Source organism: Poecilia formosa, unplaced genomic scaffold, assembly GCF_000485575.1.
Source record: "Poecilia formosa unplaced genomic scaffold, Poecilia_formosa-5.1.2 Scaffold38, whole genome shotgun sequence".
Lineage (NCBI taxonomy): Eukaryota > Metazoa > Chordata > Actinopteri > Cyprinodontiformes > Poeciliidae > Poecilia > Poecilia formosa.
The window spans coordinates 500,511-522,373 of NW_006799977.1; the positions used below are offsets into that span (position 1 = coordinate 500,511).

Below are 21,863 nucleotides of genomic sequence, written 5' to 3' on the forward strand. Positions count from 1 at the left end.
AAAAAAAAAAATAGAAAATCCAATTTTAGTGTAAATCTACTTTCCAGAGTTGCACATTTATATAATTTTGACTTTTACTAATTTCTTAAATGGATCTCTGCAGAAGTGATGTGTTTCCATCCATCCGTTAATTATACCTGCCCATCCCTGCAGGGTCACGGGGGTCTGGTGTCTTGGAAGGTTTGATTAACTGTTTGTTATTATTTTCTAGGGCATTCCTGGTCCTGTTGGAAAACCTGGGCCAAAAGGAAGACACGTAATACAGTTTGTTTTTGATCTTTTTTTTTGTACTTATATGTGTTTAGCTGTTTGAGGGTCAGGTGAGTTCTCTCTACATTAGTCTGGGAAATCCAATAGATTGTTGGACTTAAAGTAAACACATCCTAGTGGAGCAATTTAGATCCACAAACATAACCTGTGTTAAAATAAGTTTATTTTGGTACGTACAGGTTTTCTAGGGCTTAAATTGGAAATAATTCCTGGTACATTGTAAAAGGCACAAATGCATTTTCTGGGTTTGGGCTATTAGTGTGTTTTATGTGTGTATTTTTAAACAACTAAGCTAAAACGGCTTGTTTTAGTTTAAACTTTCATCTTAAACCTCATCTTGCTCTTAGTGGTGTGTTTGCTAGTCTTTCCCTTATTGCATAGTGGCCAAAAGAAGTGTAGGTCTCACATTTGGGACTGAAACTGTTATTTAAACAAACAAGAGCGGAATAAACAACGTGTATCCTCCTTTGTAAAATATTTTCTGCTTCTTCCACAGGGTGTGGTAGGAGACGTCGGGGAGAGGGGCTCACCTGGTCCAGATGGCAGCCAGGTGAGAACGCTAATCTTTGAAGTACCTGTGGATTGGAATTTAAAAATGTATATATTACAAAACTCAGGTGAAATGAAAAGTTGCTGTAAATGTAAAATGTTCCTTTAATACTCCATTTACTCTATTGGTTCCCTGCTTAAGTACCCAACACCTGGACTAAACATTATTTCTCCAGTTGGATTCCAACTTTTTCACTGGACTGGATTCACATTTGTTTAAGAATCTGTTTGTGCTTTTATCATCTTGTATTGTAGGACACTTTTTATTTTACAAAATGTAGTTTTAAAATAAGCAATGTTAAATTTAAAGTGTGCACACTTATCTTTATGCTTGTTAATGCCCAAGAGGGGTCTGTTTACAGTTGAATGCACAGAACACATTATAACTTATTAAAAGTAGTGCATCTTTTTTTGTTTTTGTTCATTGCTCTTAGTGGCAACAGAAATCAAAAGGAAAATACATGATCCAGCAAAATAAATCTTTTGAGATAAATATTATGTTTGTAAAATGTTTCTGAAAATGTCTTGTGCTATAATGTTTTAACAGGGGCCTGTTGGTGGTTCTGGTATTACTGGCTTTCCTGGTTTGAGGGTGAGTCTGATATTTGTCTTGTTTTCTTCACACTGGTACATTTTTATAGTGTAGACTGAAAGACACCACCGGAACCAGAAACTTGCATTGTATAAAAACATTTTTTTATTTTTTTTTTTTATGGTTTAACATTAAATTAAGCTAAACTTTCCTGTTTTGGGTCAGTTATGATAAACAGAAAAAGGTTGATTTGCTAGAAACCAAAATTGTAAAAAGATAATGAATGTGTTTTGTATATTTTTCATTAATCTTGTCAAATTTAGGAGCTTACATACACTAAAATTCCTGTGCCAGAATTGTGAAGCTCAATAAGATCAGATCATCTTTGGGCAAAATCTCTAAATCCCTTTCATTCCAATAATTATACGAGTAAAAATGTCAAATCGAATCAATCCGAGAACAAAATCAAAAAACCTTCTGAAGATCCTGGTTGAAGTTGGTGAGAGGGTGACATTAAACACCATAAAACAACTCCTGTACCAACATGGACCGAAAGGCCACTCAGTGAGGAAGAAGCCTGTCTCCAATAGCAACATACAGAACCGTCAATAATTACATTCTGAAAATGCATTCAACCTTAATTTTGGAGACGTGTTCTGGAGTCTGATGGAGCTTGCAAATGAGAGAAAACTAACTCAACTGTGCAGTTCGGGGGTGGCAGCATCATGTTGATTTCGTTGTTGCTGCAGGTGCTCTTCAAAAGAGAGATTGCATCATGAGAAAAGAAAATGAAATAAAAATATTGGGACATCTCTAGACATCAAATTCACGCTCAAGTGGGATCTGTAGAAGTCCCCACTGAGTTAACGATGGGTTAAAATGTACAACAATTAGAATTTAACAAAGGACAGAAAAGGGTAGCAACAAAAATTGGGATTTTGGGATCACCAAATCGTCATAGCGACCATGATCCATGATGTGCGTCATGAAGCTGTTGAGGGTTACGGTTTCCCGCAGGCTGATTGGACAGAAGAAGTCCAGAGTTCTGGAATCATGGGCATGTTTGCTAAGGGACAAAATATTAGTGTGGTTGGTGAGGTTTTATGCATATGCATTTATTTGAATGGATTCAAACTTGTGTACACACAATGCCTGTTCTCAGACTAAAAAATGATATCAACATTCACAACATATTGTAACTATTTGTAGCTCCCTATTTAAGTTAGAATGAGAGACAAATTGTTTTCGTGGCGTCCCTCTCTAACAAGTATTGCTTTCAAAGCTGCACAAGTTGCCAGCTGGTTATGAAGTGCACAGTTAGTGCTAGAATGAGTGGGAGAGCATATTTCAATGATGCATTGCTCTTCGGTAAAGTCCAGATATGTGCCCTCAGGTCACAGAGTTAAGACCAATTCATCAAGGAGATACAGAGATAAGGGAAAGAGGCCAAACTGTTTGACACTGAGAATATAGAGAAGTCACTGGTGAAGTCAGAAACAAACATGTTTATCAGAGATGCCAAAATAGATGGAGGGTTCAGTATCAATGTCATGGCACCGTTTTTATTATTAACAATTGTTGCAGATGTTTTGACAGCATGTTCTCTTCCTTGAGGCACATTGTGGGGGTCCAGCTCCACTTTGTGGTTGTTTTCAATCCAAGCCTTTTGGTTGTTGTAGATGTTTGGGCTGTGAGTAAGGAAGCCCGCATGCTCATCCAAACCAGATGGATACATTTTTAACTCAGCTTATTTCTCTGGGTTCAAAAAATATGTTTGCATTTGTGTAGCCATAAGAGATGAACTAAAAGTTTTGGGTTTTTATCAAAAGCATGTGAATTTAGTTTTCAGAGTTTTTAAAATCCAAATTCTGTTATTTTCTTCTTCCAACAGGGCGATCCAGGCCCAGAGGGACCACGAGGGCTGCCTGGTATGACAGGACCTCAGGTAGCTTTATGTAGTAAATATTTAACTTAATGCATTGTTACCAAACTTCCCATTTGGTAAAGATGATGAGACCTAAGACATAAATTTGTACCAAAAAATGTAATATGCAAATGCTAAACAATTACCGCAATGTGAACTTTATTACTGATTGTTTATTTTCTAACTTTTTTCTTTCTTCTTGTTCTTGCTGCAGGGCCCAGCAGGACACGTCGGCCTGCCCGGATTGAAAGGTGATAAGGTGATTTAAATATTTATATTATTGTTGTGAATATGTGTGTTTTTATTCCACTAGTTCAGTTCATGTAATTACACCAGTTGCAACTACCCTGTTGACAGTTTGATACACAACACAACTTCTACCACAAACTGTGACAAAAAGGCCAGAATAATAAAGACGCAATGAGGGATTGGAGCCACAAACCAAAGCTGATGTCAAAGTGAATTATTTGTCCAGGTCAAAACTTCCAACTTGACGTTTTGCAGCTTTTTGCAATAAGTCGATTATATGTATTCAGATAAATTTGTGGGATGATTAAAGATTGAAATAATCAGAGTTTAAAATCTAGAATATAAAGTGCAGTGTACATATATTCCACGTTAGAATTGTGTTTATTTTTAACCTGTTGTACTGTGATTACTATGACAGGGGAGTGTTGTGTTATATCTTGTGTGATACTGTAAAATCTAGGGTGAAGTGGGTCAAAGGGGAGAGCCAGGAGAGATGGGCTACCAAGGTGACAAGGTAAGAAGTGACAAGTTCTAAAACTGCTTTGAATTTTGTCACTTATGCCAAGATGATTTTTGTGCCTTGCAGTCATGAGTGGTACAGCCCATGTCAGTGCGGTGTGGTATGCTTCTTGATTGTCTGGTGTATTCAGGAGAGCGTTTCCACTGCGAGCAGGCGGGGTTAAAGCCAAACGCCTAATGTTGCGTCATATTAATGCGACGACGAAAACATGACACATTATATCTTGTCCTTTTCACAAGCAGTGATGTTTTTCTGTCCTCCAATCAATGCACTGTGATGTGTGACACCAGTAGCTCCGCCCTGACCCTACCATTGTTCTACGGACCTAAAGGGGTCCAGGAATGGTGCGGTACAGGTCGGATGTTTGTGGTGGTTTTACTTTGGAAACAGACAAAGTGGTGTACCAACTGCACTGGCCCACATGCAGACTTGCATTCTGCTGTAATGTTGCAATTTCACACAAAGCAAAACCAGTTGAAGATGATTGTATTTGTATGTTTTAGGGTATTGCTGGTCCTCCTGGTCCTGCTGGGCCCAGAGGGAAACCAGGACCACCGGTACGTTCTAGTTCTCCATGGGAAAGAGGGTTCATTAGTTGTTAGGAAATATGTTTAGTCTGGCAATATTATTATAACTTGGGACAGTTTTTATTGGTTTGCCTTAGATGTGATGATCAAGGTGACATGGCTACAATGATTGTGAGTTTCGAAACAGAAGTTTAATTAAGAGATGTCCTAATTATGATACTGATCCATCTCATTTAACAGTAGATTTTGGTCATACTGAGTCCAAGTCTATTACCTTCTTAAAGTTAGTAAATCCAACACCATGTATGAGCTCCAGCATTTCCACCTACCCAAGATCACTGCATGTCCTGTTCACAGTTAATGTCATTTATTTCATTACCCTATCTAAATAATGTGAGATCCTGTCATTGTGTCAAATAAGCATAAACATGCTGCAATCAGATTAAACAAGACCCTGGTACATTTAGAGACTACAAAACCCACAAATACAGAGCTTTGCAAATTTCATAATAAGTTTTCCACATGATCTGTGTCCAACATCTAGTGGTGTTGGTGAAAAGTGTAGCAGTGAGTTGATTAGACAGGGAACAACAGCCACTTAAAAATATAAAAACATTATATTTTGGGTGAAATCCATTCCTATTCCTTGTGGAAATTCTGTTAAAGAATATCTTATTAACCTCCTAGCACAAGTGCCTAAGCCATATTTTTGACGTTTCAGAAAACAAGAAGAAACAGTTTTTAAGCAAGCCTAACTCAAAGGAAAGACTTAGGGAAATATGGATTTTGGACTGTAACAAGTGTTCTGATAGGCTGAGAAGATTGACAATTAGGCAGGGCGACCAGTATAAGGAGGTCAATATTATGCTGAGATCTGGCCAAAATATGACTTAGGCAATTATGCGATGAGGCTTAGGATTTTCCAAAATTATATCATTGTTTTGCAAGCAATAATGTGTGACTGTTAGAAATTGCCCTCAAAATAAGCAAGACAATGAATTTGTCTTCATAGGAGAGCAGGTGACGTAATTGTAGAAGTTGAGTTTTGTATGTGATTCCCAAAGCCATGCTGAGAATCTCAGTCTAATCCCTGAGATTGGATCAGGACATCCATGGTTTATTTGTTCACATTATCAGTGTAGCTGTTTATTTAATCACACCTAATCAGAATTATTAGGTGTGATTAGGATGCAAAGTAGGATAGACTAAGACTTTAGAGTGATTACTACAAAGAGGACTTGATGTTCAGCCAGGTTTTGAGAAGATTTAAGGGATTTAGTTCGATGATGGAAACCTCTTTTCTGTTTCTGTGATGAAAACCTTAATCACTTTACTGAATGTGTTTTTACTATCTAACGTTTGTGTCAGTGCAGAAACCCACCGGAGTAATTCAGAGTTCAATTCTGTCTGTTTGTTCTCTAATTTCAGAGAAATATGAATATAGCTGTGCTCCTTATTTACAGCTGAACATTGTCATGTTCAGCTTTATCATGTGTATATTATATATACTTTACTTTAAAGGGTAGAATTGGAGAAATTGGGACACAAGGACCACATGGACCACCAGGACCAGAGGTAGGAATGATATACATGTTTTTTTTATATATACATATAAAAATATGTATAGTTCTGTAAATATGTGATACGTATTAGGTACAACACACTTTAACTTATTAAGTGAGAAATAACAGCAGAACTAAATTCAGACTGTTTTGGGTCCATTGAATTAAATATAGCACTATACTTTTTTTTAATTGTTGGAAAACTGAAAGGATGATGATATAAACACATTCTATTAAAAATGTTAAAGGAAATTATTGATATCTTGAAGGTAACTCCTCCACCAGTACTGAGAGTTATTGTTTGAGAGTGTTGTGGTGATCTTTTTAAACTGAAGAAGCATCAGGCTAAAGATAAAAGTGAGTTCATTTAAAATAAATTGCTGCTTAGTAAGCTTAGAAGCATTGTTGCTGTTGTTGCTTCTCTGGGCTCCTGTCAGTCCACACCACAGTGATAGTTTGCTCCATTAGTGTTGGCATAGTTACAAACCCAAAAGGGGAGAAGATGCAAATATTTAACATTTTTTTCCCATGGAAACATTTTTTCATGCTGAAAAAAATGAATAAGAGTTCAGGTTAGGACTAGACAGTGGCACAGTGAAAAATGCTGAATAAAGAGAAATGTATTGTGTGTCTGTCCAAACATTAACAGCTGTAAAAGCATACTGAGTTTGTTAAGTCTTCTCTTTTGAGTGTTGTGGAATTGGAACATAAACAATATATTGATTTTCATGGCTACCCACTATCTGGATTTCACTAGAATGATGATCAAGGGAATTCAGGTTTAATAATACTGGCACCATTCACATGCAAGACAGATGGCATGACAACAAAGGAGAGAGAAAGATAACAAACCTTCACGTTTTGCTTGAAAAGAGAACTCAACATCTGAAGCTAGCTTCAGCTAAAAGAATTTCATGTTAAAATGTAGATTTAAAAGGCAGAGTTCACTCCACATTCAAAATCAACTTTAAATTTAAAATAAAATCAAAATCTGAACCTAATCCCCATGCTTCAGCTTCTGCAGTTTATTAGTCAGATTATTTTATTGAAAACTGGAGGTTTTAGTTCTGGATAATTAAAAGAGCCAAAGGTTTGTGCACCTGTCAGGTTTTATTTATTTATCTTTTCTATCATTTTATTTTAACTTGATATTGACAGACTGCAAATTATTGAGTAAAGAATGACTGGAGGATTGCACAGGACATTTTTTTTTATAAAAATCTGAAGTTGAAAGACACAAGGCCAAGGAAACTCTTAACTGGTTTCAAAGAAAGAAATCAAATCTGCTGAAATGGATACAAACACCTGACTTATATCCAATATAAATCTTCAAGATTTGAATACAGTTGTGTGGAAGAATGTGCCAAAAGTCACACCTGAGCATTGCAGCTAATTCCTTCATACATCTTGAAGTTGCCAAGAAAGCGACTTGAATATGTAGTTAATACATTTAACTGCATTTAGTACTTATTTGCTTTGTCATTCTATTAATTAATTAATTCTATTTCTGGATTATTTTTACTTTGATTTCTTTGCATGTGTGGATTACTGGGGTTGTTGCTGACATCTGTTTTGATTTTGTGTCATTGGTTCCATTTGAAGCATTTAGACTGAGAAAAATTATGTGTTCAATTCTTATTTTACCCGCTGAATAACGCAACCACTAGAGTGCACCCAAGTGGTGAAGAAATAGTTCTTTAATCAGTCAAAACACACAACCAACCCTGTGCTGTGTCAGCCATTTACAGCATTCAGCAAACTAAGTTAGCAAATCTTCTTAGCGTAGACAGAGCATCTGCATAGCATAGCATGAGAGTCACATCATCGAGCCATTGGCACAACATTTACATAACTCTTACGGATATTTTAAAACGTATGGGATTCATTTACAGTCACTAAGTTACATCACCCATGCCAGAAAAGTTTTTGATCTGGGGATCACATCACACATGGTACAGTGTAAAACACACAAAAGATAATACGATGGAGAGTATTATTCACCAGAAGCTCTATATATCCATGTGTTAAAGGAAAGCAAGCTAGATACACAATGGTGTGACAAAGGCATTACAGCTAGTTTTAATTTCTTTTGGTTTATTTTGTTTTACAGTATCTTTGAAATTATGTCAACAAATGCAGCTCTAGATGGAAATTAAACTTTGTGTCATGACAATCCTGCATCAAGGTTTTCAATCTCAGTCAGCTCTATTTGTTTATACATAAACTTTGTAGAAGACTGTTATCAGATTTTGGAAATGCTACTTTTTAATCTGTCAGTGGTCCTAACTAAAACTTGCTATTTTTAAATGGAGTATAAATTTGTCCAAAATTGTTTTTAAGAAAGTAGCGATACTACACTAACAACATCTGTAATCTCTTTAATGCTTTTTGTAAGGGGTTTCCTGGAGACATCGGCATTCCAGGCCCGAATGGCCCACCTGGACCGAAGGTAGAAACTCTCACATCATCCACAAATGAAGCATTTACTTCACCTAATTGTTAGTAAAGGCAGGTTCGGTTGTGTTGCAGGGTTTGCAAGGTGCGAGAGGGCTCCAAGGCCCACCAGGGCCAAAAGGAGAACAGGTGAGATTGTTCAACACTTAAACTAGCTCAGATAAGTCATATTGTGTCTGCTCTGCTCCTGTTTCACTGCTCCACAGACATGGAAAATGTTAGACTAAATCCTGATTGATTATGAAGGTAAAAGTCATGTTGGATTTAGATCTGAGAGGAAGACTTTGTTACTGAAAGATCTCAGGGCATGTTCCACCAGGTGAAGTTATAATTTAAAATCAGATGCATATAAAAACTACTTTTTTTCCACTCCTGGAAAAGTGAACAGAAGCCTTTGGAAGAAGTACAACACACGCACACACACACAAACAGTATTTTATGCTGTGTTGAAAGCATTGAGTTGGCCAACAGCTGCCTTACTCAAAAGTAAGTGTTAAACTGAATTTCAGATTTTTTTCATTAGAATTTCTTCCAGTTTGGTTTATTAGGAATTCGTCTTAGGATTTACTAGACGTCGTAGAGAATTTAACAAATATGGAGATTTGCTCTTAGTTCTGTTTACGTTGACTTACAGGAAACAGGCATGACAACTTTATTGCCTGGGCTGGCATCAGTATTGCAGAGCTATTTTTGTTCTCTAAGCTTTACTGCTGGACAAAATAAGTTCCACATTTCTTTATATTATCCAGTGTGCTCAGTTATTCATACCTAAAGATATGCAGCTGTTATAAGTGTTTTGGTTTTAATGGCTGTACTGTGTTTCTGCAGGGTGATGAAGGCCCACTCGGCCCACCTGGCAGCATTGGCCCGACTGTAAGAAGTCTCATCTAAATGTGCAAATACACAAATAATCAGTGTAGGTTTTGGATGATATCAAATAAATAAGCTTCTTTTGATCAACACTTTTTATAAAGGGGAGATCTGGGAGGAAAGGTCATGCAGGTGAACCTGGACCTGACGGCCTGCCGGTAAGCTTTTATGACACACTTTTTGTTTGTGTGTCATGAAACATTTGTTTTAAAATCTTTGGTTGTGTTATTGATTTAGCATTCTGTGGTTTTTCACCATAAAAGATTCGCCAAGCTACTGGGCAACTGAAGATGACTAATGACAACTTTTAAGTTGTGTCCAAATTTTTATACATTTTATATGAGACTAAGTTCTGGGTGATGTGATTTCCTCTCCCAAACATGAAGTTTATTGTTCGTCAGCCACATCATAACTAATTTAAGTGCATCATTACAAGTCATTGTTTGAAATGCCCATTTGTGTCAAAGATTTAACTCCTAAAGTTTTGCCATGATGTGTCACTATGATGGCAACGTACCAACAACATAAAGCTGCCACCACATATCTATTTGTCACAGTCAGAATCATGAAATTTAAAAATGTCCCTGTTTATCATAACAAATATAACAATGATTATTCTGACATATGATCTGTTTTTATGAATTTCTCTCTGGGATTAATAAAACCTATTGAAATAACACAAAGGTCTATTTCAAAACACTTAAATTTAAGTTCCATTTTGACATCAGGATGTCAAATTTCCCTTAGGGCATTTGCAAAGTATAATCAAGCTTTTAGTGTTCCTTTTGCAGTTATGATTTCTTCCTGTCTGAGTGCTGGGCATATCAGCAGAGGAATCATTTCTCTGTGGTAAAAAGACATTTTACAAGTTTCCCTCACCATTGTTTTGCTTTTGTTCTGGGGTTAAAATGGACATTTTGAGTCAAAACTCTCTCACCTCTGGTACCGGTCTACTGATTGACTGGACATTTTCCTTATATCGATCTCTTGAAGGAAGGAAGCAGTGAGTTTAAGGTGTTGCTCTATGATCCCTCTACAGGCTTGGCTCTGCTTAACTCAACTGTTATAAGCTGCTAAAATCTTGCAAAGCCCATCAGCATTTGGGGTCTTGCAAAAATGATGTTGGTGTACGTAAGCATTAAAAGTATTCCACAAGGCAGAGGTGGATTCTGCCTTGTGTCAGTGCTTGGCCTCAAATGTGACACAGCTGGAAGCCAACCAGTTTGGCAAGATGCCACCCAGCTACGCCACAGCTGGAAATGTTTTCCTCACTGCTCACTTCTATATGTCAGGCAGATTTTTTTATGTTTCTTCTGGTTGTTTTTTTTATTTCAGAGTAATTTATTGACATTTTCTGTGTTTGTTGTGTTTAATAGGCGAAAACTAATTAATAAGCTTTAAAACTGAATCAGACGAAGTTACATTAATATAGGTAGGTTTTCTCTTCTTAACCTGTCTTTTTGTGGTTATCTTGTGCTTGTTTTGATTTCCATCCATTTAAACACTTAGTCTGTGCTGTAAAGATGGACTTAATTAAGAGGGGAAATTATTTCCTCCATGGTCGTTGTCATGAAATGCATCATGGAACACCAAATTATTCACAGGCCTGTGCAGCCCATGTGTGTGTCCCGTTTTACACTTAATATCCTGCGAGCATACTGCCAAATTAGGAGTGGACTGATTATAGAGATCTCTTTAACTACAGTAGCTAAATAGTAAAATTGTTTGATGTTTTCTCCTTGCAGGGAGAAAAAGGGGACATTGGAGATGTTGGAAAAGTTGGACCACCGGTAAGTCTTTCCCACGCCTCTAATTGCTTGAGTTAAAGTGAAGCTGCTGCGTAAGTTGCAAAACCTTCCAATGTCTTCAAGCTAGCCTCATGAAATTTAATCAGACATCCTGTTACTGTCTCCAAAACTAAATAAATTAATGCAAATCGTATATATGTTTAAGATTTGAGAGTTTTCCAACAAGAACTTTTTCTCTGTCTCTTTTTGTGAAATTTCCACAAACACAGCTACTTTGAACATTGGAAGAAGACCTGTCCCTCCAGTAGGCCCCTTAATGTTAATATTTGCATTCTGAGGATAGTAGAGACAACCAATTGGGCCAAGCAAGCTGGACTGTGTTGTTGCTGTGCACATATGAGAGGCATTAAGCACTTACTGAACAGAGGGCCCTTTGAAGCCAAACAGGAACCATGGAGCTATGCAGTGAGAAAGAAACTCTTAAGCATATGTTGGCTCTAATGAGTCCCATAACATCACTTTTCAGATAAATAAGATGTGACTGAAACTGAGAAAGGGTTGATGCTTTAATACCACCTGTCTTCACTAAGTGACTCCTTATCTGTAAAATGTCTCGAGTGAAATTTTACCAGGAGCTTGGAACTGTTTTAGAACCACAACACACAAAAGATTCACTATGCAGCATTGTTAAAGTCAACCGTACGTTTGAAAATGTCAGCCTGCGTAGACTTGCACGCTGTCCTACTTCTATGAATCTAACAATAAAGTCCTATTTTATCCACTTTATGCAAACTTTTGTTCGTTTGCCTAGAAAGTTTGAGTTGTTTGGGGAGATATGAATGGCAAGCTTGGACCACAAAAGCAAACTCTGGTCCCGCCTACAAACCTGGGTCTCGGGTGAAGTGAACTCTGATGCGGCTCGAATGCAGATGTGGATGTAAGTGGACCGGAAATCTCTCCAAATGCAGGAAGCAAATCATAGCTCAGGGCATTCTGGGTAAATACTCCCTAAATAAGAGTCTGACGCTTGAGAGAGAAGTAGGTGATGGTCTTTTACCAAAACAAAAGAGAATTCCTACAAGTGCTAAAATATGGTACTCCACTCCCTTTTTATTTACATTTTGTGAAGACTTATGTTGTGTTGGATCAGACCACATCAGCTGAAAATGTAACAAATGTTTCAGTTTTGGTCCTCAGTCGAAGTGAGTTTGCCAGACTATCAGGTGTGAAAACACCCCAACGCTTAACTTCTGTCATCCACATTAGGCTTTCTAAGCAACCAGACCACCTAACCACAGAACCCCCAGAATCAGTTATACAGATCAGTTTGCCATGTCGCCAACTTTCTGTGTAGATTAAGGGACCTAAGGTCAACCTTGTGCTCTCGTTCCTCCATCTGCAGGCTGCATGTCTTCACCGTCAACTGGTGCTTACATGAATTCAACAGGTTAATCTTTTTATGGTGATGATATATGAGAGGCATTTTATAGCTGCCAGGCTTTTTGGCAAAGCTACAGAATTGCAAAGGGAACAAAGCTTTATAGTGTTTATGATAGCGGCCTGTTTCTTGTCTTCTAGTTTGTTTCATTCTCGGACTCTTTTTTTTTTTTTTTTTTACAGCTTTCAATGTAAATACACTGAGATACAGGAAAAAACGAAGTGTGATTACCCAGTGAGAAAGTGTGTTCACTGTGTGAACACTATAAATCAAACTCTGCAGTAAAACTTTGTGCAGTGGAAAGAGGCCACTATTGTCAGACTACTGTATTTTTACTCATATTGGTCTGTAATTGTGTCAGCATATGAAATATTACCATAACATCATGAAATGAGTCGAGCCCGGCACCGTCTTGGCTTTGCTCAAGTAGTTTTGGTGCTGTAAACTATAAGAATTGTGGCCCTAACCTTCATTTTATATTACTATAGTTTACATCCAGACTAAACATAGAAATTTGTGGATGTGATCTACCAAGTCTCAGATTTACAGTTTTAACAAACATACTGAAGAATAGCAGCAGAGAGACCGTGCAAGCTGCTGCAGCTCCCAGCCTATCTGTGTAAAGTCACTGATTCAAATGAAACCAGTGCAGAGCTGAATGACTGTCCCTCAAAACTGCAGTGTTTGGAGGAAAATATAAAATTTATAAAGGCAAACAAATTACACTCAATGCAACTTAACCCACAGGAACAAAACACGAGTCCAGAGAGGAGAGTTAGAGTTAGTTGACGTCTTCAATACACTCGTCAGGAGAGGCGAGATGGAAGTTTATGGAGGACTTTTTAGATGTCCTGAGCAAACAGCTGATAAAATGTTTAAGATGAAGTGTGCTAGAACATTTTAACAAGTTTGTGAAACCTTGTTGCAAAGAGTCCTTGTTCAAACCTCGTAATGTCTTGTCCGTCTGTTTTTCCATTTTACTAGATAAACATTTAAAGCAGCATTCTCATAAATTCTCTAAACATTTCTAACTTTGTTGTAAAATCGTCATTAAGCAGTATCAGATGTGTTGCAAATCAGTTCTGAAGCTGTTATCCTGGTTAGTGAAAAAATGTGTTTACTAGAGCATTTTTTTCTTTCCTGTGTAGCATCACTTCCTTTTACACTTAGCTCTTTATGCTGAAGAAACGTTTTGATTTCCAGCTACACAGGGTTAGGTTGTTAGGTTGTATTTGTCCACAACCTTTTCGAACATTTCTAAAAGTATAAACATGAATTTTTAAGTTTTTTTTTAAATAAAATGCTAGGTTTTCAGGCTGTGCTTATGATCTTTTCTGATATTTTTAACACTCTCAATCTACTACTTAAACTTCATTTGAGCTGAATGAAACTCACCCAAGACTTACAGAAACATTTCACTGGAAACTGAAACGTCTTGCATTCCCTGCATCATGACAGCCTGCTAAGCAACCCGTGTTACTTTCTCCTGACGTGTTTGTGTTTAACACGCTTTCGTCTTCTCTCCTTTCCTCTCCTCCTTCTCTCCAGGGTCCAGTTGGCCTAATTGGAATAACTGGGGTGATGGGAGTTCCCGGTGAAAAGGTAAGGAGTGTGTTTCTCTGTCATTAGGCTGTCGGGCAGCATCAGCTGCTCGCCTGTCAGCAACAGACCCCTATAATTAAGCCCATGTCAAAGCAGCCTGGACTAGAGACTCGAACACATGCTTGTGTAAACACTTGACACTCTCACATCCACATCAGTAGCAGCATCGTCAAAGCCGTGTCACCTAGGGTGTTTAAGTTGAACATAAAAATTAAATTTGAAAGTCTTTTCTCTTAAAATACTTAAATTAATCAATCATTCCCAGCTCAACAAGATCCTAATACGTCTTTTCAAGTGTTTTTATTGAATCTCCTAAAGAACACCCACGGTTTTGCCTTCCATCTCCATTGTTCCCTCCCTCTATCCCAACCTGTTTGCCCTGTCTTTCCTATCCAGAAGGCCCGTTTGTCAGAACATGTTCTTGTGTTGAGAAGCCATCTGCTTGTCAGATTCTTGCTTGTCCTCCAACTCCTCTCCCACAAACCTCTGCTCCTGATTCAGTCTGTCAGCACCAGTCGTACCCTGACAGCCTACAAATAATTTTGACATTATGAATAATTTTTTATTCTTTGCCACGCTCTTTGTTTAAAATGTTCAGCTCGCTATGAAGAAGTGTAACAAGAAACAAAGTTGGACTTAGTGTGCTGTACAATCATGGATTTTACCCAGTTTGTGAAAATAAAATACATAATGTTTGCAGGTTTACTGCTGGATATTGGCAGATTCTGGTCTTTCTGTCACCTATTTGTGCTCTATTTTAGATAGAAAATCACTGACACATTATCAAAATATTTTTTATATGAATGCCATAAAATGCTTCTATCTTCATCTTACTTAAATATTTATGATTTTTAAATTTTTTTTTAGTTATGAAACAATTGATTTGAGCTCTTTTTTAAATAATAAAATGTCTTTACCTAATGGAACCCATACACTTTAAAATGGTTTCTGCAACAAGAAATGAAATGAAAATGTAAGTAAAATTGGAATAGGAGTGAATAAAAAAAAAGTGTTTCAATTGAGAAGTCAAAATTTTACAAATTCTCTCAAAAATACACGACATGATCCAGTTTTTCGCTAATTCCATGAACACAGTCAAAGTTGAACAAAAATCGGTTCTCAGAATAATAACCTCTTTTCCTTTGGATGTCCTTAACCAGGGAGACCGGGGCCTACCAGGTCCAACAGGTCCTGCCGGAGAGAAGGGACCCACGGTGAGTAAAGTCACAAACGATCTTAAATAAATTTTAATTGGGTTCTCGCAGTGTCAGCCATATTTTATTGAAGTTTTCTAGTTATGTTATCACACTTAAAATTCACCTTTCTCCACAAATGTCAATATTCTAATAGCGGATGTAATTTAAAAAGCTCTAACAATGGGAAAGTGGATTTTTAAATTGGAGATCAGTTACACAACATTTAGCGAAAAGCAGGTGGACCGTTTGGTAATTAACTCTATAATAAAAATACTTTACACATATTTTACATTGCATTTGTTGCTATTTATCCAGGTTCATCTATGACTATCACAGACATGATATCTTCTGCAGATTGAAAGGTTAGGTCATCTTTTCATGTTGATGCACAGCAGAGCAATAACAGAAAGGAACAGACTAAAATATGCAAATTCTACACTAAAAGGCAAAACAGGATTCAAACACAGAACATTCTTGCTGCCAGGCAACAATGCTAACACATGTTGCACCACATGGCTGCTAGCCATATTTTGCAAGAGTCAAATTGTCAAATTGCTAGTGGAAACATGCAAAAACGTTGCTTAGCTGTTATGACAAAGGTGTGATTTGTATGAATGCCAGTTTAGATGTTTACATTGATTATTGAGAAAGCATACATATTTCTACCATATTTAAATTTAATTTTATATTAAAACAAGAATCATTTTCTAAATTGAAATTATTCTTTCACTTTCAAAGAATAATTTATTTCTTCAATTCTTCCCCAAAGATCAGATTTCAGAAACATACAGAACATAGTTGTTAAAAAACTTAGATATTTTATTGCTCTAACATGACAAAGTAAATGTGGTGTAACATCCTGATGAGAGGAACCTGTTTCTTTTTTTAAGTTTCCATCGTTTTGAAACCAGAGTTTTTGTCAAAGGAGTAAATCGACCAGATTGTCCCCAGACAGCAGGATTTAATGATAAAGGGACGTCTCTTCATTGATTTGTCTGCGTTCACCATGTTCTTTCATTCTACTGTATTTTTATGGGCGACTCTTTAAAAGTTATGTGGTGGAACATTGAGTTCTGTGCATTCTTCTTGTGCATGAGTATGGCTTTGAAACTGTTGCATCCATTGGATACATATGCATCAGTTTATCTTTTATGACGAGAAGAACTGCCGCTAACTAACAATGGCGTTAATATTTGGTTAATGTGTAAACCTGAAAAGATGACAGTGTTGTCTTCTGTGTCCACTTTGATACATGTAATGGTAAAATGCCTCAGGAAGGAATGTTGTTGGAGATTTTAATGGAACAGAAAAGCCAAGTTTATCAAGTCTGAACGCTGTTTCAGCATCAGCGTTTGCAAAATCTGTATGTTCCTTTAAACACATCCTCACTAAACTTTGACTGGCAAGTTAGTACTGGTAGAGACTTGAAGTGATCATTAAGTGCTTATACTCTATTTTATAAACCTTTTAGTGGATAATATGTTATTTTTACTCTATAAACTCATTCAGTAGAAAAATTGTTGGCATGTATATTATTTTGACTAAGTTCATCCATAGAGAAAAAAGCGTAGAGAATATCTGCTGCTGCCCAGTTTTCTGTCTGCTGCAGAGCTGTGAGTCTGTTGGAGTGCTTGGCCTCGGTCTCTGGGCTTTGGATTAACGCCAGATCTGTGGTTCTGGGCCTTCAGCTCTCATCTCTGTCTGACACAGTGCCGAACAAACTGAATGATAGGTGCATAAACAGAGATTAACTTGATTTAATGTCTCTAGATATTTGTGTGTGAAATAAATTTAAAATCATTTTTGTAACGGACTCTGCTTTGACCTACTGCTGACCTACTAAAATCATGGATTTATTCAAAATCTCTAGTGTTGCCTGTATTTATATGAAGCTCACTGTGTCGTTCACCCATTTAAATAAATGATGCCACAGTGTTGCATCTACCTGCCTACATTTCAATTGTTTTTTTTTCTGTTTCCTGTTAGGGTTACCCAGGATCACCAGGAGGTCCTGGAGACATTGGCATGCAGGGTTCACCTGTAAGTATGTTCACAAAATGTCAACATGTATGGCCTTGGTATACAGTATTTAATTGGGGGTTTTTTGCACAGAAAGCAAAGTGTGGGACAATAAAGGATATTTCTATTCTATTTATAATGACTGGATAAATAAAAAATAAATAACAAATACAATGGAAATCATCAAATCAGACTGTTTTTATGAAAAAATGTCATTCTTTGTACTTAATTTTAAAATATCTCAAAAGTGTTTTTTTTTTTTTTTGAAAACTTGCTTAATAATATTGTTATTTTTTTTGTCAGTACTTTTTTTAAAAAAACGTGTTGTTTTGATTTACAGGGCCCTCAGGGACAGAGGGGCAGTCCAGGAATCGCGGGGCCAAAAGGGAGAAGGGTAGGGCCACGTTACTTTTACAAGAAAATGTCTTCAATTTATTGCAGAACCAATTCTTTATATATTGCAGTTGAGTTTATAGCTTTATTTCCATAATAAAACTAAAGCACATACAGTTCCATTTTTTCAGGCTTGACTGATACGCTGGAGGAAAAATTATAACTTCTGATAAATGTATTTTGGCTAAGAGAAAAATTACCCAAGACAGAGAGATAATTTATCCCTGAGCGTGCTTTATTTTTTAATTTTAGACTTCTGAGGTAGTAAGGTGATGTGTAAGGTAATATTATGTATAATTTCTGACCACCTATTAAAAAGTTTAAATCATGTGTGACATTGGAATTAACTCGTAAATCTGCTTCAGTTGTATTTGAAATCTTAACATACAAAACAGTTTCCATGTGACAAATAGTTTTTTATTTTACTTCACAGTCATAGCTAAGGATTTGTACTTATTCATTTCACTTAACTCAGAAATAATAAGATAAAAAGGAAATGCAAAAAAAAAAAACAATTTTGAGCTACTGCAGAAATGATAAATGTTTATCTAATTTTTTACTTAAATATTTAAGTTGCTTTCTTAGTTCACACAAAAACCTGCTTTTTATCTTTAGTCCTCAAGAGCTAGTTTCCATGATGAATGAGATTTTCCCTGAACTCAACACACCTGAATCACATAAATGGTTGATTACAGCTTGTGATGAACCTGATTACATCCTGAGAAAGTTACTCAGCTGTGCAGATTCATGGGCGCATGGGAAACATGGAGAACCAGAGCTGTTTGGTTGCCTGCAGTCAACTGCTTACACATTATCCTGGTCCCTGATTTCACATTTACCATAAGAAATATTTATTAGATGGAGAACTTGTCCAACCTCAGGACTTTATTTGTCATCTCACAGAAAAGAGCTTAAATCAAATGAATGGGATAAAATACATTTTTAGCTGTGTTAAATGAGCAACTTTGGCAAACCTTGATTTACATAGATACTCATAATTCTCTGATCCCAAATGTCATTCAGAAAAGGTTTTGCGGGATTTGTATGTTGAGAAACTTTAAATCTTCATCCCAACAGCATGAAAATTGCTGAATTTCTTTACTTCTTCAACTCTTATTATATATACTATATCAAAACCAACTTCTCCTCACTCTTCATTTATCATTATATCCATATTACTTATGCACAGGTGTATTTTTAAACTCCTGAATCTGAGGAACATTAAAATAGAATCCTCTTTCCAACTTTTCTAGCATCTAGTAAATATAAATATTTTTTTTTGTTTGACATACCTAACCTCAAACAGGAAATGTTTAGTCTGATTTTCTGTACTATCCTGTAATTTTAAGGATAGTTATTTTGTATCACTTGCTAGCTTTTTATATTGACATCTAACGTAAGTAATCACTGATAGAAATACATGGAAGTAATGCTGAGACTGAGATATTTTGAGAAATATTTGTAGGATATGTGTGAAATTTCAGACTATAGCAGAAAACAAGATGCTAAGGTTTAGATTTAAGGTTTAGCGTTTTTGTATAACATTGCACATATATGGTTTGAAAGCCGCCGACACTATAACCGATAATAATGAAGCATAGTCCAGAATAATACATCCAAGAAATGATAGAGCTGTATATTGTTCACTTATCAATGCTTCCCTTTGTAAAGTAGTGTATCATACTCTTCTTTGAGTGAACCTCATGTTGGTGTGGTGCAGGGGCCCCGGGGTCCAGATGGCGCAACAGGAGAACCAGGACCTGAGGGCACCAAGGTAAACAACGTCCATATTCTTATAAACACAGAGTAAATGTGGAAAAGGAATAAACATGTAGCAATAAATGGGCAGCATTCATGCTATCTGTGGTATTTGTGCCAGGATCATAAGATCATCTTTGGAATTCTTACTTACAGATTTATTTCTTGATTTTCAGCACATTAAGATGTATTTATAACTGTTTAGGAAAAAAAAAAAAAGAAAACTCAATAATATTTCTTTGTTTCCAGGGTGAAAAGGGGGAAGCTGGCCCAAAAGGAGAACCAGGATTAACAGTAAGTATTTTTTCTAGATATGTTTAAATAAATATACCAGAGTTAGAGGATTGGGTGCTTAAATTATACAGTTCAGAGGAAGACCTACATATACCTATGTAATTTCTTCATCCTTGTTTTCATGCTTGCAAATGCGTCACTGTTCCAGATTTAAACCGAATGTCTTGGTAATGGTTTTGTCGTATTAATGTGATCAACCCTGACCAGATTTAAACTGTTTTTAACTGATTTTGTCTCTTCAAAGGGCAAAGCTGGCGTTCCCGGAGAAAGAGGCCCTCCTGGAAAACCAGTAAGTAAAATCTTTTTCTTTCACAGATTTAATCACCACCTACACATCCCCCATCACTATAGCTACAGTGGAATAACACACTCATAAAGCCCATCTCTCTCCTTTTTTCTTCCAACCTGCAAATCCCAATTTACCATAATTTAAGAGTTTGCTCCAGTCTTGTCATCCAGGAGGAAGTTTTTCATTAAAGAGGATTTGGTTCTGCTTCTGAGCATCCTGACAGATGTAAACAGATCTTCTCCCTTATCTTACCTGTAGGCTTTTAATTTTATCCTGAAATTGTTCTGCTTTGCTTTATATATAAATAACAGCTCATTATCTAGACAGCAGAGATAATATTCCACAATAACCAGATACTGGCTCACACTGCTGATCCACCTCATTTGCTTTTGCTGCTCTTCTTTAAATCCTTGTCTGGAAATATGATTAGAAAGCTGATCAGAGAGACCCTGGAGTCTTTGTCCATTACCATTTATGGAAGGGACTGTGTAAACTTACTCATCCTCTCTCTGCTCTTTGGTTGGTTCTGCTCTGCATCCCTTTTATTTCGTCTGGATTTTGGATGTCAGTTTGGGTATTTTTGAGCTTTGGAGATGCTTAGCAGTGGTTCTCAGTTCTGATGGCAAAACCTTGTTGCCACAGTTTAAAAGTCAGAAAAGTAACAACAAAAATCCTTCCAGCTGCAAAGCATCCCCCGAAAAAAAACCCCCAATGCCTCAACCCAAAAAATTATGACTAAAAATCTACAAAAAGAACAATTTAGAACTAAAGCAATTGGGTTATTCCAGGATGCTGCCACCATGAGGAGCGCAGCTCTGAACACCTGCCAGACTTGCTTTTAACTGTAATCCACAATTTTTTATAATTAAGGCCAGGACCATTTCAAAAGCATAATCTTATCCTGCTCTGTAATTCCAAAAGCAACTCTTCAGTGTGTTGGGATCATGGCTCTGGCTGGAACACCCAGCTGTGTCAGAGTTACACTCATCTGGCCCAAACTTTGGTCTCTGATCAAAGGAAATTTAGTTGGGATGTTTAGGAACAGCCAAAGCTCAAGGACCTCATAGACTGGAAACTTCCACAGCAACAGTTTCACTTTTTACTGTGAAGAGTTTAACATCAGCATGGACTGAGAGGGTGCCAACCAATAAAAACTCCTTCCTCCAAATAGGACATCTTCAGTCAACACGTGTATTTGCAGCCTGTCAAATGGACAAGCCGAATACCCTTTGAAGAAAGACTTACTGGTTGGACAAGACAAAGATGGAGCTTTTTTGGCCACAGCAGCAAGAAGTATTTTTCAAGGAGACTAAATGAAGCTTTCAAACCAAACAATGCAGCAATAACTGTCAAGAAAAGTCATGGGAGGAATCTGTTTCCCAGCAGTGCTGGGAAACAGATTCTGCACAAAATCTGCACAAAATCATTAATATATTGGTAGATTTCTGTGCCTCAACCGGACATTGATCTCCTACACACACCAAAGGTGCTTTTGGAATAAATAACATTCTGGTATGGCCCGAAGTCCAAACTTATAAAACAATTGATGGACACTACTTAAAACAAGATATAAAACTATTAGTACCATTTCTGAAAAAGTGAAAGATGTTTGCTGATTCACATAAAAGCATGTTGTTTCAAAGACTCCAATGGACTTACAAATCAAACA

General features: G+C 36.8%; 1 protein-coding gene across 1 annotated transcript in view; it reads left to right on the forward strand.

Annotated features, from left to right (window-relative positions):
• The window catches only part of col24a1 (collagen type XXIV alpha 1 chain), an 87,349-nt gene that overhangs the window by 41,809 nt on the left and 23,677 nt on the right, over positions 1-21,863 (forward strand). The window contains exons 12-31 of the mRNA XM_007550823.2: positions 212-256; positions 767-820; positions 1,367-1,411; positions 3,243-3,296; positions 3,490-3,534; positions 3,985-4,038; positions 4,548-4,601; positions 6,093-6,146; positions 8,529-8,582; positions 8,663-8,716; positions 9,416-9,460; positions 9,562-9,615; positions 11,203-11,247; positions 14,192-14,245; positions 15,406-15,459; positions 17,428-17,481; positions 17,801-17,854; positions 19,574-19,627; positions 19,861-19,905; positions 20,150-20,194. Of these exons, the coding sequence (XP_007550885.1) occupies positions 212-256; positions 767-820; positions 1,367-1,411; positions 3,243-3,296; positions 3,490-3,534; positions 3,985-4,038; positions 4,548-4,601; positions 6,093-6,146; positions 8,529-8,582; positions 8,663-8,716; positions 9,416-9,460; positions 9,562-9,615; positions 11,203-11,247; positions 14,192-14,245; positions 15,406-15,459; positions 17,428-17,481; positions 17,801-17,854; positions 19,574-19,627; positions 19,861-19,905; positions 20,150-20,194 (1,017 nt within the window). The remainder of the gene's footprint in view (positions 1-211; positions 257-766; positions 821-1,366; positions 1,412-3,242; positions 3,297-3,489; positions 3,535-3,984; positions 4,039-4,547; positions 4,602-6,092; positions 6,147-8,528; positions 8,583-8,662; positions 8,717-9,415; positions 9,461-9,561; positions 9,616-11,202; positions 11,248-14,191; positions 14,246-15,405; positions 15,460-17,427; positions 17,482-17,800; positions 17,855-19,573; positions 19,628-19,860; positions 19,906-20,149; positions 20,195-21,863) is intronic.